The sequence below is a fragment of the Ostrinia nubilalis genome, chromosome 22, assembly GCF_963855985.1.
Source record: "Ostrinia nubilalis chromosome 22, ilOstNubi1.1, whole genome shotgun sequence".
Classification (NCBI taxonomy): Eukaryota; Metazoa; Arthropoda; class Insecta; order Lepidoptera; family Crambidae; genus Ostrinia; species Ostrinia nubilalis.
Window position 1 is genome coordinate 8,791,866 of NC_087109.1, and position 15,507 is coordinate 8,807,372.

General features: G+C 45.8%; 1 protein-coding gene across 1 annotated transcript in view; it reads left to right on the forward strand.

Annotated features, from left to right (window-relative positions):
* The window catches only part of LOC135082785 (ornithine decarboxylase 1-like), a 33,785-nt gene extending 18,480 nt beyond the window's left edge, over window positions 1-15,305 (forward strand). Inside the window, exons 3-11 of the mRNA XM_063977549.1 lie at window positions 46-421; window positions 1,130-1,247; window positions 2,008-2,139; window positions 6,795-6,918; window positions 8,226-8,402; window positions 10,357-10,488; window positions 12,838-12,954; window positions 13,671-13,879; window positions 14,992-15,305. Of these exons, the coding sequence (XP_063833619.1) occupies window positions 241-421; window positions 1,130-1,247; window positions 2,008-2,139; window positions 6,795-6,918; window positions 8,226-8,402; window positions 10,357-10,488; window positions 12,838-12,954; window positions 13,671-13,879; window positions 14,992-15,145 (1,344 nt within the window). The 5' untranslated portion in view covers window positions 46-240 and the 3' untranslated portion in view covers window positions 15,146-15,305. The remainder of the gene's footprint in view (window positions 1-45; window positions 422-1,129; window positions 1,248-2,007; window positions 2,140-6,794; window positions 6,919-8,225; window positions 8,403-10,356; window positions 10,489-12,837; window positions 12,955-13,670; window positions 13,880-14,991) is intronic.
* Window positions 15,306-15,507: the final 202 nt, after the last annotated feature.

Genomic DNA, 15,507 nt, shown 5'->3' on the forward strand with positions numbered 1-15,507 from the left:
AGACTCGAGCAAGATTCTCCAACTAACGAAGCACTTTTCTTCCAGCTGACACTTGTGGACTAGCGCTAGTGGACCCCCACCACCGGGCCCCGCCACTTGACACCGCCCCCCATTCTCCGAACAGCTGACCGCCTGCGTCTTCGCAGCATAGCCGACAGCCGCAGCTCCGGCGCCGCCGGGGCTGACCCGTCGGGAGTCTAAGGGGCATTGCTACTGACCCATCTAGTGACACAGTCCAGAATGATCGTGGAGGAGGAACGCATCAGGGTGTTGGAAGGAGATTGGACCCCGCTGAGTGTGGCGCGAGAGATCGCGGCGGACGGGGTGCAGGAGGACCCCTTCTATGTTATGGATGTGGGCGAAGTGGTCGCGCGATACCATCAGTGGCGAGAGCTGATGCCGCGCGTCGAGCCGTTCTACGGTGAGTTTTTGAGTTTGGTTCCTTACTGGTACGTTTAGTTTCATAGCTCGCAGACCTGTTGGCTGCTGGGGCAGAAAAGTCCTCGAGTGGCTAGGTGAGTCACTAGGTGGACCGACGAACTGGTGAAGGGAAGTGCCTGGATACGGGCAGCGCAGGACCGGTCATTGTGGAAATCCTTGGAAGAGACTTGTCTAGCAGTGAGTCTTGGGTGAAACGAACGGACATCTAGTGACACAGTCCAGAATGATCGTGGAGGAGGAACGCATCAGGGTGTTGGAAGGAGATGGTGAGTTGTTGGCAGTCTATAACAAATGACTGGAGCAGTGCTCATCCCAGGATGTTGGGCTACAGATTTTGAAGATGATAGTACTCACTCATGAGCTATGATACTAATCCACAGTATCCATCAGACATACCATGTTAGGGGCTAGGCCCCTCTGCAAAATAATCCTAGCTACGCCAATACTATTTGTATGGTAATGTACTTACCCACTGGATCCCATTTATGTCATCCGATTCTCTATGTAAGTCTTTAACGGATTCGTTTCGTACGTAATACAAAAACGCTGTAATTAATCTTTCAGAACTATGTTGAATCAATGATTGGCTCTTTCAAGTCTGCCCTAAAAATCCCCAACATCCCCATCCCCAATATCTACTTTTCTTAACAAATTGTTTTCATGTCATTAAAGTGTTGTTATTTTGCAGCGGTGAAGTGCAACGACGACAAGCTGCTGGTGACAACCCTGGCAGCGCTGGGCACCGGCTTCGACTGCGCTTCCAAGGCCGAAATCGAGCTCGTCACCTCCATCGGCGTGCGTCCCGAGTGAGTACACCGCACAACACACAACATACTGCACAGCACAAGACAATAAACTTTTTTTTCGACTCGTCAAAGTCAAAGTCAAAATTTATTTATTTGTTTGGACTAATAAATAGTTCTTACAAATCGTCATTTTGCTCTTAAGGAGCCTCTATATCAGCGGTTCCCGAATGGTGGTCCGCGGAACCCTGGGGTTCCGTGGAAAGGCCGCAAGGGTTCCGTAAAAAATATTATCCCACGTTTCGTGACCGACGTTGTTCGCTCGCACCGACTTGTTTACGCACAAGGGTTCCGCTAGGAAAAGTATAATCAATTAGGGTTCCTTGGCAAAAAAAAATTGGGAAACCCTGCTCTATATGTCTCATAATCTTTTTACCCTACCAGCGACCCGCGTTCCCCGGATCACGAGTCGGCCAGTCCGACCCCTTCACCGTTCGGCTATCGTGGCTTCGACGTTCGAACGTCGTTCGAACTATAGGTAGAGCGGCATAGTTGACCGACGACATCATAAAGGCGTCTGTCTGTCCGTCTGCTAGTTATTGAATAATAGCTTTTGCCCGCGGCTTCACCCGCGTGAAATTTAGTGTCACAGATCGGCATTAATTATAGCCTATATGCTAATCTGGGTTACAAAACAAACATCCAGACATCCAAACTTTCGCATTTATAATATTAGTAGGATATTTATAAAAGCTTTGCTTCGAGTAAAAGAGAAAGATCAAAAAATCCAAATTATTGTTAGCTAACGTATCGTTTGTTCCAGGCGCATAATCTTCGCGAACCCAGCCAAGATGGCGTCGCACATCAAGTACGCGGCTCGCATGGGCGTCGACGTCATGACTTTCGACTCCGAGACCGAGCTCATGAAGATCAAGCAGCTCATGCCGCACGCGCAGTGAGTATCTGTGGAGTGAACGAATGAATGAATGGTTTAGTTTCAGCAGCTCGCATGGGCGTCGACGTCATGACCTTCGACTCCGAGACCGAGCTCATGCCGCACGCGCAGTGAGTATCTGTGGAGTGAACGAATGAAGTGAACGAGTGACTGACATAGCCTGCAGAATCGCTAAAATCAAGTGGCAGTGGACGGGGCACATAGCTCGTAGAGCTGATGGCCGTTGGGGCAGGAAAGTTCTTGAGTGGCGACCACGAGCCGGAAGACGTAGCGTGGGCAGGCCTCCCACTAGGTGAACCGACGATCTGGTGAGGGTCGCGGGAGGTGCCTGGATGCGAGCGGCGCAGGACCGGTCTTTGTGGAAATCCTTTGTCCAGCTGTGGACGTCTTTCGGTTGAAACGAACGAATGAATGAATGGTTTAGCTATATGGAGCTGCATAAGAACGCAGCTCGCATGGGAGTCGACGTCATGACCTTTGACTCGGAGACCGAGCTCATGAAGATCAAGCAGCTCATGCCGCACGCGCAGTGAGTATCTGTGGAGTGAACGAATGAATGAATGATTGATTTAGTATTAACTGGGTACTGTATTAGACCCGGTTCCCGGTTTTCAAGTGGAGAGGAGAGAAGTTGTGTTTGAATTGAGAATTTCGATGTTCTTACATAATCTCTCTGCTTGGCTTCCGGTCGGGAATCTGATTGGTTATTCAAATACATCTCTTCGCTTCGGTGGAAACCGGGACTTAAACTGAGTATTCAAACGGAGCTAAATGTCACAATAAATGAGCGTTGTATTTTATATGGAACTGTACTAAACTGAGCTTTAGTGGTAGGTAATCAAACGTTGAGGCCAAAATAAATGAATAAATTATATGAAAATTCTAGGATCTGCAAATTTATTTATTTATTATTAGGCATACACAACAGGTAACCATCACAAATAATATATAAAGAAAGTAACTTATGCTTAGATCTAGATCATCACTCAAATAACGTGTACACACAGCATGGTTAAAATATTGCGTATTAAATAAAATTTTGTAGCCAAAAAACTCGCAAATATAACTTTAAACATTGATTTTAACCGATATTTCCAGCAAACAGGTAAAATTATTTTAAAATGCAGATTACAAAGATAATATATTGACTCAATCTTTTAATCTTTTCGTCTAAATCTATGCGCCTTTTTATAGATTACGTAAAGTAGTACATACACGTTATTCTTAAAATAAACAAGGTTTCGGCTTAAAAAAGATAATTTTGATCGACATACTAATCTTAGTATTTCCTTACTACATCTGACATTTATGCGTAAATGTTATCAGACATCTGATTCGTATATCAGTCTGTCTACTTGAGATTTAAATGTTTCATTTATTTATCTATCATGCATACTTTGTATGTGACGTTGCCATCCAAAACATTTCTGTATGAATATAAAAGTTCTTTAAAATCTGATCATCTAAAGATCAGTATAAATAATATGGCTTAAAACACATATCGTTTCAGCCAAATGACGTCCACTGCTGGACAAAGGCCTCCCCCAAGGTTTTCCACAATGAACGGTCCTGCGCTGCCCGCATCCAGGCTCTTCCCGCGACCCTTACCAGATCGTCGGTCCACCTAGTAGGAGGCCTGCCCACGCTACGTTTTCCAGCCCGTGGTCGCTACTCGAGAACTTTCCTGCCCCAACGGCCATCGTCTCTACGAGCTATGTGCCCCGCCCACTGCCACTTGATTTTAGCAATTCTGCGAGCTATGTCGGTTACTTTGGTTCTCCTACGGATCTCCTCATTTCTGATTCGATCACGCAGGGAAACTCCGAGCATAGCCCGCTCCATCGCCCTTTGGGTGACCTTGAGCCTTCTTATGAGGCCCATAGTAAGCGACCACGTTTCGGATCCATATGTCAACACTGGCAACACACACTGCCCGAAGACTTTCGTCTTGAGACACTGCGGTATTTCGGACATGAGTATATGGCAAAGCTTCCCGAACGCTGCCCATCCGAGTTGGATTCGACGATTGACCTCTTTCTCGAAGTTGGACCTACCTAACTGGACTGTTTGTCCCAGGTATACATAATTGTCGACAACTTCGAGTGTAGAGTCTCCAACCTTCAGAGGAGTGGGTGCAACACGGACATTAGACATGATTTTTGTCTTGTCCATGTTCATTCTGAGGCCCACTTGTTGAGAGGCTCTACTGAGGCCATCGAGCATTGTGCCTAGATCCTCCAAGGTCTCAGCCATGACTACGATATCGTCCGCGAATCGAAGGTGGGTGATGTACTCGCCGTTGATATTTATGCCAAATCCGTTCCAGTCCAGAAGCTTGAAGACATCTTCCAGGGCGGTGGTAAACAGTTTTGGAGATATGACGTCTCCCTGTCTTACCCCTCGCTGCAACTGGATAGGTTTCGAATCCCGATCCTGGAGGCGGACCGACATTGTGGCGTTTTTGTACAAACCCCTCAACACTTCGATATATCGATAGTCAATTTGGCACCTTTGGAGAGACTGTAGCACTGCCCAGGTCTCGACCGAATCGAAGGCTTTCTCATAATCCACAAACGCCAGGCAAAGTGGTTGATTATACTCCTCGGTCTTCTGTATAATCTGCCTTAGCGTATGTATGTGGTCTATGGTACTAAAGCCTTTTCGGAAACCGGCTTGTTCGGGAGGCTGGAAGTCGTCGAGCCTGCGAGCGAGACGATTCGTAATGACTCTTGAAAACAGCTTGTAGACATGGCTCAGAAGTGAGATGGGTCTATAATTCTTCAATAAGGTTTTGTCACCTTTTTTGAAGAAGAGTACCACCACACTTCTGTGCCATGTCGTAGGCGTTTTTCCTTCGAGGATGACGGAATTGAACAGCTTCTGAAGAGCCCTCAGTACCGGCGTTCCGCCTGCCTTCAAAAGCTCAGCCGTGATTCCATCATCACCCGGTGCCTTGTTGTTCTTCAGCTGTTTGAGAGCCATTCTAATCTCGTACAGACTGACGTCCGGGATATCTTCGGTATAGTGTCGGGTCAGTCTAGCTCTTGGGTCTTCGGCTAGATTTGTGACAGGTGCACGTACACTCGTGTATAATTGTCCGTAGAACTTCTCGACCTCTTCCAATATCTCCGGCCCCGACGAAATGGCTCTGCCATCCTCTGTCTTCAGCTTGGTCAGTTGACTTTGGCCAACAGACAGATCTAAATAAAAGTAACCGAGCATTGTAAAGGTCACCTAGTTCACTGTAAACAGCTAAGGTATGCTCTAATCCATTTATAGTGACCACGCAATACGTACACAACTACACATATTACATAATATGTCGAGCGCAAACGTTATGTGTAAGCCGGTGACGTCCTACGTTACATTTTCCGTGACGTGATATTCATTCAATACCCCGTTTCCTTTGCTTTTGATCGATTCTGCGACAGATATGCCAGCCTGCCACATCTTTTTTTCTGCTGAATGATATCTTTCCTTTATTATTTACCGAGATTTCAATTGTCGAACTTTCGATAACTCCTCGAAGATGTGTGTACTTTGCTGTCACGTTCACGATCGCTATGGTCAGTGTGACATTAAGGTTTGATTTCTTCCTACGTTGATGTCTGTCGCGTTCGTCAGCTGTACGTATGAATCAGCGTCGCAATGCGGTGCCTTATAACATGAGAGTTTATACGCTCGACTGACGTAGGTACGCGCCACCGTAGAAAGAAATCTAATCCAAGTCTCTCAAGTTATAGATCGTTTGTTCCACCACAGAATAATAATAAGTACTACGTACAGAAGTTTTACTTCGCGAAGGTATTTAAAAAAATGTATGCTCAATGTCATTAACAATATGGTGTAATTTAGCCTGTCTCAAGAGTCAAGCACCATTTTGTTGACAAACGTCAGTGATCGGCACTGCGCCGAAGCTATAGGGCTGACTTCGGTAAAATGATGTGACGTGAGGTGCCAAACTACGGAAAATGGCGGAGGAAATATCAATTAGAATGAATTATCATGAATAATATTAACTACTTATTTACCTCTCAGTGTCTTGAGGCAACTTAAAAAAGTACATTCTGTGTTTTTATTATTATTTAGGCAGTTAAATAATGCACAGTATTTAGTACACCATTTTCTTTATTTTCTTCCATCATACACATGAATACGCGTGCGTGAGTCAATGTTCGCTCGTATGTGAGGCCTTGTCGAATAGTATCCTGTAGGTGGGCCATCGTGCGTGTTTTGTTTTCGATGTAAACTCGCGGAGATGAACAGGCCTGGTTCCACGAAGACGCGCCCCATTAATTTTTGGTCGACGGAAGCGCGGGATGCGGGGAGTTTGATCCTAGCAATCCGAGCGTCATTATTGGTGTGCGTGTGCATTCATGTATAATTTAGCGTGTACCGATAACACTCAGACATTAGCGGAAGAATGGTGGGGCGCGTCTTCGTGGATAAAACGATCTATAGAGCCTAAGTAGTTGTAGCCTAAAGGATAACCCACACTGAATGCGGTCTGCGGTCAGGTCAAAGTAACCATACATTACGCAGGCTGTATTTATTCCCTTTGACCTGACCGTATTATATCTTTCCCAAGCAGCTCCACCACAACCTTCGATCTACCGTATAGCGAATGCGTTAAAACTATTCTATTCTGTCCGCAGGCTGGTGATCCGCATCCGTTGCGACGCGGCGTCGGCGCAGTGCCCGCTCGGCATCAAGTTCGGCTGCGACCCCGTCACCGAGGCGCCGCGCCTGCTTAAAGTCGCTGCCGTGCTTGGCTTGGAGGTCAGTACTAAACGTTATTATAACAAATAAAGTAACTGTTTCATCTCACATAATAGCTGATAGCTGTTTGCTACGCAGTGTCTTCACTTAAGAGCGTTTACGCCGTTTGGCGCAAAAACAGTACTTTTTCAACCCGTTACAATCATTAACCAGTTACATTACAAATATGTTATAGGCATAAATAATTAGGCAATTTCGTCGTCTAAATAGTTAGTTGAGAAAATATTTCAATTAGTATAGTATTTAAGAATTCTATCAAGATAAGTCCACACAGGTTTTCAAATTTCCTCTTTAGCGTCAGTTTACAAGCTGAAATTTTTATAAAAATACTGTGAAAACGATATAACAAACATTTTTATATCCTATAGCATAGGTCCTTAGGCAAATAGTTAATTGAGAAAATTCTTAGATTTAAGCATTTTACAATAAGAAATCACAAATTCAAAGAACGTGAAATACCCAAAAATCAAAGTGATTTTTACACCATTATTCTTCTTTAATTCAACATAAAAATAGCTTAATATAATAAAATAACATCTTCTTTTTAAATATTTACTTTGAAACGATCTATAATTCATTATTATTGTTTTGCTATAAACATTTGAAAACTATTAAAAAACGCCGCGCGCGAATCATTTCCAATGATGCCCCTTGAAACGCCGCGCTTCGCGTAAACGCTCTTAAAGCAAAAGTGCATCTGGTGAATTGTTTCAAACTAAACACGAGGTGGCGCCACTAGTATATTTTGAGATTTACAAGAGTTTTCCATGGTAAAGTAAATACATAAAGAACTTTTCCTACTCCCTCTTATTTTCTAGCTCTAGAAACGAGTAGATCCCGTGTGAACTGTGACTTTCCAGTCAAATCTCTGTCAAATAATATTCTCCGAGTGTTCACTTCGCGGTACGAACACGACACTCCAAGTGACCTAATGCCTTCCGAAGCGAAATGCTGCTCAGCAATCAGGTTCATCGTATTCAACACGCAATACATTCATTTCGTCATTAATTTCGAGGTGTTAAAAAATGTAAAATGTTGCACCAACTATACTAAAGCCTGGTCCGTGAGCACGTAGAATCCCGTCCAATGACTCCAAGCTACCCATCCCTATCGCTCGCGCGTAATTATGTTGCTGTCGCGACTGTGCGACGAGCGCCCGCAGTGAGTGTGCGAGCGCGACAGCAATATAATTACGCGCGAGCGATAGGGATAGGTAGCTTGGGGTCATTGGACGGGATTCTACGTGCTCATGGACCAGGCTTTAGCAGTGTATTGTGGAGGTTTTAATTTTGTATTTACCTCCATAGGTGATCGGCGTGTCGTTCCACGTCGGATCCGGGGCTTCGGAGACAGCTGTGTACTTGCGCGCCATCCAGTACAGTCGCGCGCTGTTCACGCTGGCCGCTAGCGTGGGCCACTCGCGCATGTCGCTGTTGGACATCGGGGGCGGATTCCCTGGAGGCCTGCACACTTCCATCCAGGAGGTAAGATGACTGACACGCCAGACGGAGCCAGTACAAGTTTCAGACGGAGCTATAGTACAACCACGGCGGTACAGACGGCGGTGTACCTATGCGCCATCCTTAGCGGCAATATAGTTGCATGACGGAGCCAGTATAGCTGCCAGACGGCGTCAGTACAGCCGCCAGACGGAGCCAGTACAATCGCTAGACAGCGGTGTACTTGCGCGTCAAGATTGATTGCCATTGCAGCGACAGTATCTGGTTGTACAGCTTCCTCTTCCAATAGCGGTGCAGCTGTCAGACGGCATTAGTACAGCCGCCAATCGAAGCCATTACAACCACCAATAGGAGCCAAAAGAGATTGTGCTAAAAGTTGCGGGTTCGATCCCGATAAACATGGTCTGAATTTTTGAAGTGTATGTCTCTACAAAAAGATGTTTAGCCGTTGTTCGGTACCTCAGCGCATCTTTGCTAAGTTTAGGGCTGATGATGATGCAGTGCACATAGTACGCAGAACTGACAGCCGATGAGGCAGCATGGTTATGGAATGGAGGCCGCGTACCGGGAAACGCAGCGTGGACGTTCACCCATAAGGTGGACCGACTAGAGCCAGAGCAGACCGTAACCCGCTACGGCGGGTCGGGGGTCCTGTTTTACCAGGGCCGCGAGGAGAAAACCTCTATAAAAAACAACTGGAGGAGGGGATTGGGGGTTCCCTCGAAGCCAGAGAGGCTCGCTCACGAGCAAGCATCTAGCCTGAGGCGGAGCTGCGGACGTATGTCCAACCAGGACATTAACTCGCGGCTCCGTTTCGTTGGGCTCTGGTGGATGGAAACCGTCGGGTTTTAGTGGGTAGGCGGGGAGAGTCCCACATAACCAACTGGCCGTTCCCATCGACTTGTAGGTATGCGCAAAGCATTTCCCGACGTAAAAAAAGGCCTATGTTCAGCCGTGGACGTCCTATGGCTGAAATGATGATGATGGTGCAGTGTAAAACCAGGCCTATTCATCTCCGCGAGCTTAAATCGAAAACAAAACACGCACGATGGCCCACCTACAGGATACTATTCGACAAGGCCTCACATACGAGCGAACATTGACTCACGCACGCGTATTCTTGTGTATGATGGAAGAAAATAAAGAAAATGGTGTACTAAATACTGTGCAGTATTTAACTGCCTAAATAATAATAAAAACACAGAATGTACTTTTTTAAGTTGCCTCAAGACACTGAGAGGTAAATAAGTAGTTAATATTATTCATGATAATTCATGCTAGGTAAATCATGTATTTCCTCCGCCATTTTCCGCAGTTTGGCACCTCACGTCACATCATTTTACCGAAGTCAGCCCTATAGCTTCGGCGCAGTGCCGATCACTGACGTTTGTCAACAAAATGGTGCTTGACTCTTGAGACAGGCTAATTTACACCATATTGTTAATGACATTGAGCATACATTTTTTTAAGTACCTTCGCGAAGTAAAACTTCTGTACGTAGTACTTATTATTATTCTGTGGTAGTACGCAGAACTGTCAGCCGATGGGGCAGCATGGTTCTAGAATGGAGGCCGCGTACCGGAAAACGCAGCGTGGGACGTTCACCCTCAAGGTGGACTGACGACATCATAAAGGTAGCAGGGAAGCGCTGGACGCAGGCCGCTACCAATCGATGACTATGGAAAGCATTGGGGGAGGCCCATGTTCAGCAGTGGACGTCCTATGGCTGAAACAATGATGATGATGGTGCAGTGTAAAGTCTTTCTTCTTCTTTTTTTTTGTTTTTGTTTTGTTGTATAACGCTGACTGCATAAAAAGCACCCACTGAAAATCAGTGTCTTGGTAGTCACACTGTCAAGATGTTACAGAGTGGGTGACCTTTTTGATAACTTAGTTTTTTTTGTGTATGTATTTGTTGTTGCCAAAATAAAGCTACTTTCTTTCTTTCTTCAAGATATTAATTAATTGATGTCGGCAGGTGGCGGTGGTGATCAACTCTGCGCTGGAGACGTATTTCGGCGGCTCCAACGTGCGCGTGATCGCGGAGCCGGGCCGCTACTTCGCCGCCGCCGCATACACGCTCGCCGCGCTCGTGCACGCCAAGAGAGAGGTACGTGCGAAGTAGTTTATCCAATGCGTCACATTTTTTTTGTTTAACCACACCAAAGCGTGCAAATCGCCGAAAGAAAAAAAAACATTTACTTAAACTTAGCTACGAAAGTGGATAAAATATTTATTAATTAATAACCAGTTAAGAACAGAGAAAACATAATCCATGTTCGTAGCTGGTAATCAAATTTCAGTTACGAACGTGGACTAAAGGTCGCCGCCGCGATCATAGGAAAATGACAGACAGGTCGCGTGAAATGTCATGGGTCGCGCGACCTGTCATTGGCCTTTGATCGCGCCGGCGATGGCAATCTGCACGCGTTGGTGTGGTTGCTTAAGAGTATAGTTAGCTGCGACTGCAGCGGTAGTCAGTCGCCAGACGGAGCTTATAAAACCTCTAGCAGGAGCTACAAACCCCAGTCTGAATCAGTATAAACACTAGACGGAGCCAATACAACCACCAGACGGAGCCAATACAACCACCAGACGGAGCCAATACAACCACCAGACGGAGCCAGTGCAACCAAAAGTCGGAGCAGTACACCAACCAGTACGTTTGTAGTACTCGCACACTCACTGCGGGCTCGCGTCGCACAGTCGCGACAGCAATATAATTACGCGCAAGCGATAAGGATGGGTAGCTAGGGGTCATTGGACAATATTCTACGTGCTCACGGACCGGGCTTTAGTCATCATCATCATATCAACTCTGCGCTGGAGACGTACTTCGGCGGTTCCAACGTGCGCGTGATCGCGGAGCCGGGCCGCTACTTCGCCGCCGCCGCCTACACGCTCGCCGCGCTCGTGCACGCCAAGAGAGAGGTACGTGATACCACAGAATAATAATAAGTACTACGAGTCGATAAAAATCACGATTTTTTTAAATTAATTTGATTTTTTTGATTTTTATTAGGTTCTGCGATCATTTCTTTAGTTTTTCTTACGGAATACATTTTTATTTACGTAGAATTGATGTATAGAGCTGGCAACGCAAATGTGTTTGTATGGAAAAATTAAATTTTTCAGATTCTCCATACAAAACTACAATTTCATACATTAACACTTAATATTAACATTGTTTTCGAACATTACAGTTGATTAATATAAACTCCCAGCCTTTCATTAATCAATCAGTGATTTTTATTTAAAAAATCATGCAATAAAAATCGTGATTTAAATCATGATTTAAAGCCTGCATGGGAGGTTATTTTTGTGACGTCAAACGTCACCGACACTGCAGATGTATTTTAGGCTTAGATTAATAAAACCTAGATAGATAGTCAGTGCACGAAAGGTGAGGCAGTTTTTAGGGAGCCGGCAAGGCTTACCCGTAAACGTCACATGAACTGTCAAAGTGAAAATTTGGTAAACACGTCTGACGACTTTTAATTAATTAAGACGGTTTGTGCTGTGAAAGGGTGTCTAAATACATCAGAAAAACGAAAGAAAGTGACCAGTGTTACATTTCATAAGTAAGTACTACGATTCGACGCGTATTTTGCTTGAATTTGGCTTTCAAAAATTAAATACGGGAATGATACCAGTAACAAGAAAATTTATTTCCCAATTGTTCGCCGTACAAATACACTAACTTTTTTATGAAATCGAGACTTTTAAGTCGATTTATCTTATTGTTATTAGGTAGGTACTTTGTATTCAATAAATAAGTAAGTACATGATGCGTTTTGTTTTTGTTAATTATAAAATAATTAAAAACGTATTAAAAATTTCCCTGCTTTCGGGAAAATCGCCTTCACTGTCTACACTCCCCAACAAAATTGACACTAATGACATAAGAATTTTGCCTCACTCTTGAGGAAGCGTTTGTATGAAGACTATCCATCTAGGTTTTATTAATCTAAGATTTTAGGCTTGTAAGCTCTGTCATCCTTCCTTCGCTGCTCCCATATCTTAGGCCTTGACTCACTCAGTTAATGCGTTAGACTTGTACTACGACTAGAACTAAATATTACTAACTACTTGACTGTTGCATACATGAAAAATTGCCACTGCGACCAGAATCGTTCTCTGAGCGTTCTGGACGAAGCATCCGGTTCAGAGCCAAAGCATACGATGCGATGCGGCGGCGATGCGACTTTGGCGTTTCTAATGGCTCGATCCATCTGTATTGTTATACATATAGCATCTATTAGGTGACTGCGAGTGTGGTTCCTAACCATTTTGACTGACCAGCCGAAAAGCAGCACTGAACGCGCAGACGTCAAGATCTAACCAAGACCCAAGAGCCCTTTCCCACCCGATCAGAAACACGCGTTCGCACCTCCTGCGTCTTATAAGGTCTCTACTACGTTGCAGTTGTTCAAAGCTAATAACACGTGTATCTTTGCAGCTGCCAGCGAAGGAGGAGTCGGAGCCGCATACGATGTACTTCATCAACGACGGCGTGTACGGCTCCTTCAACTGCGTGCTCTACGACCACCAGCAGGTCGTCGCGCAGCCGCTCATGGTGAGACACCATCTTGTATAACACCATCACCAATAAGGCTGGGTTTCACCGTCTTAAGGTTCGGCCAAACCAACGCGATCAGCCGTGTAGCGATGGCGATCAATGCATTTAAGTCAGGTCGCCATCGCTGCACGCCGGCTGATCGCGTGTGATCGCGTTGGTTTGGCCGAACCTTACTTTAACAATAACAAACGTGAAGTCTGTCAAACTCCATACAAAAACACCGGTTATGGTTATAGTTAGTGTTAGTAGGTGTTGTCACTCAGCCCAAGCCTAGGATGCGTGCCACGATAAACATTTAAGAGGCAATTTATAGATAAACCATACTTTTTTCACTTAAAACATTACAGTGCGCACTGCGCCCGTCCTAGTCCGGCTGGTCCTTTGATCTTCACTGCAGAACCATAAACCCTTTTTAGTTTGCCAGAGGCACAATGAGTCCAGATACCGCCGAAGAAGCCGTATCAATGACACAATATTAACGACCTTTTTAAATAAAAAGGGTCTCCTAGATCATTAGTTTCCCGGGTAGATATTCCTGAGAAATTTGATAGTAAAGGTGTTGAAAATACGCCTCGATATAATCGTTTTGTATAGAACGGCACTTATCACGAGGCCGAGTACCAGTCTGTTTGTAACTGGCCAAAAGGACGACTTCCTTTTTCATCTTAAAAATGTAGCAATTGTTTTAAAGTAGCCCCGTATTTTCTCTACAGCCGACGTCTGAGAAGCCTCAGCCGTGCTCCGTCTGGGGCCCTACATGCGACGGGCTAGACTGCGTGCTGCCGACCGCGTCGCTTCCACCGCTGCGTGCCGGCAACTGGCTGGCCTTCCGAGACATGGGCGCCTACACCCTGCCCGTGGCCTCGCCCTTCAACGGCTTCCCGCTGCCAAGAGTGAGGGCCGTCATCGACCGCCAGCTGTGGTCAGTATAACAGCTAATTCACAGGCCACTACAGCAGGGTTTCCCAATTTTTTTTTTGCCAAGGAACCCTAATTGATTATACTTTTCCTAGCGGAACCCCCGTACTACTCCGCCCGCACGCCCTGCCCCTCCCTTGTGCGTAAACAAGTCGGTGCGCGCGAACAACGTCGGTCACGAAACGTGGGATAATATTTTTTACGGAACCCTTGCGGCCTTTCCACGGAACCCCAGGGTTCCGCGGACCACCATTCGGGAACCGCTGCGACTACAGAATCACGACTATACCTACAAACATGCTGCTGACGTAGTTAGGTACACTGTAGGAGCATATCTCTCTATGAGTCTATATACTCGCTGCCACCGCTGCGTGCCAGCAACTGGCTGGCCTTCCGAGACATGGGCGCCTACACCCTGCCCGTGGCCTCGCCCTTCAACGGCTTCCCGCTGCCGAGAGTGAGGGCCGTCATCGACCGCCAGCTGTGGTCAGTACACACCATTACAAAAAAAGAGTTAGTTCCACAATTACCGGTCCGGCGCTGTTCATATCCAGGTGCTTCCCGCGACCTTCACCAGATTCCGTTTTCCGGTCCGTGGTCGCCACTCGAGAGCTTTTCTATCCCAACAGCTATTAGTTCTTCTGTGTCCCGCTCACTACCATGAAGTTTGGAAATTCTACGGGCTATATCGATTACTTTTGTGATCATTCAATTTTCACTACCGGAGCACGACCCTCTCTAATTGCCACCACACACGTCGCTGGTTTTTACAAGTTGATCAAAATGATTGCACACCGTTGATTTTTCGTCGGCCGATAGTTTAGTCGGGCAGTTGATCAGTATGGGCATGTATGGGAGTGCGCACACTACGCCGATTCGATTTGGCCGATTCTTCATACAATTTAAAATCGGGCACAACTATCGGCCAACTAAAAATCAACGGTGTGCGCCTACTCTAATTTAGATAACAAGGGCCTTATTACAAAAAAGCTATACACACGTTAAGCACTTGTTTCAAGTGACATTTCCATACTAAATGACAGTTTAAACTTTATAGGCCCCCAAATCGCTTGATTTCTATTCTACCTCAATAACCAATAACGTCTCTCTCCCCAGGCTAAGCCTCAAGAACATGTGGCCTCTAACCGAGTCTCACTTCGTGGTCGGCTCCCGCATGACGGGCCCGCAGTCGCCGCCGGCGTCGCCGCCGCTCACGCCGCCGCCGCAGACCGAACACGCCGGAGTTTTCGTCGAGTGCGCGCTCAAGTGACCCGCCCGCCGGAATTACAACGACGCGGTTTTTATTGCCAGGCTGACGGCGCGCGGTTGAAATTGGAGACTGTTTTGTTTATTGTATGAAATGTTATTATTGATATGGAATTCGTTTAGGCATTGCAAGACCAAAATCTTATTACGTTTAACCGTTGGACTCTTAATAACCACACTGAGGAATTGAAGCACACTGAAGAAAGCCTCTAACCTTAATGCAATGACTGAGGATTGAAAATCTGTTACGGTAAAGTATACAAGATCCTTATTTCAGAACGACACGCTCAAAACTATATTCCATCGCGAGCATGGTTTGAGGCATCTGATTGGTTGAATTTCAGAAGACCAATCAAATGACAGAAT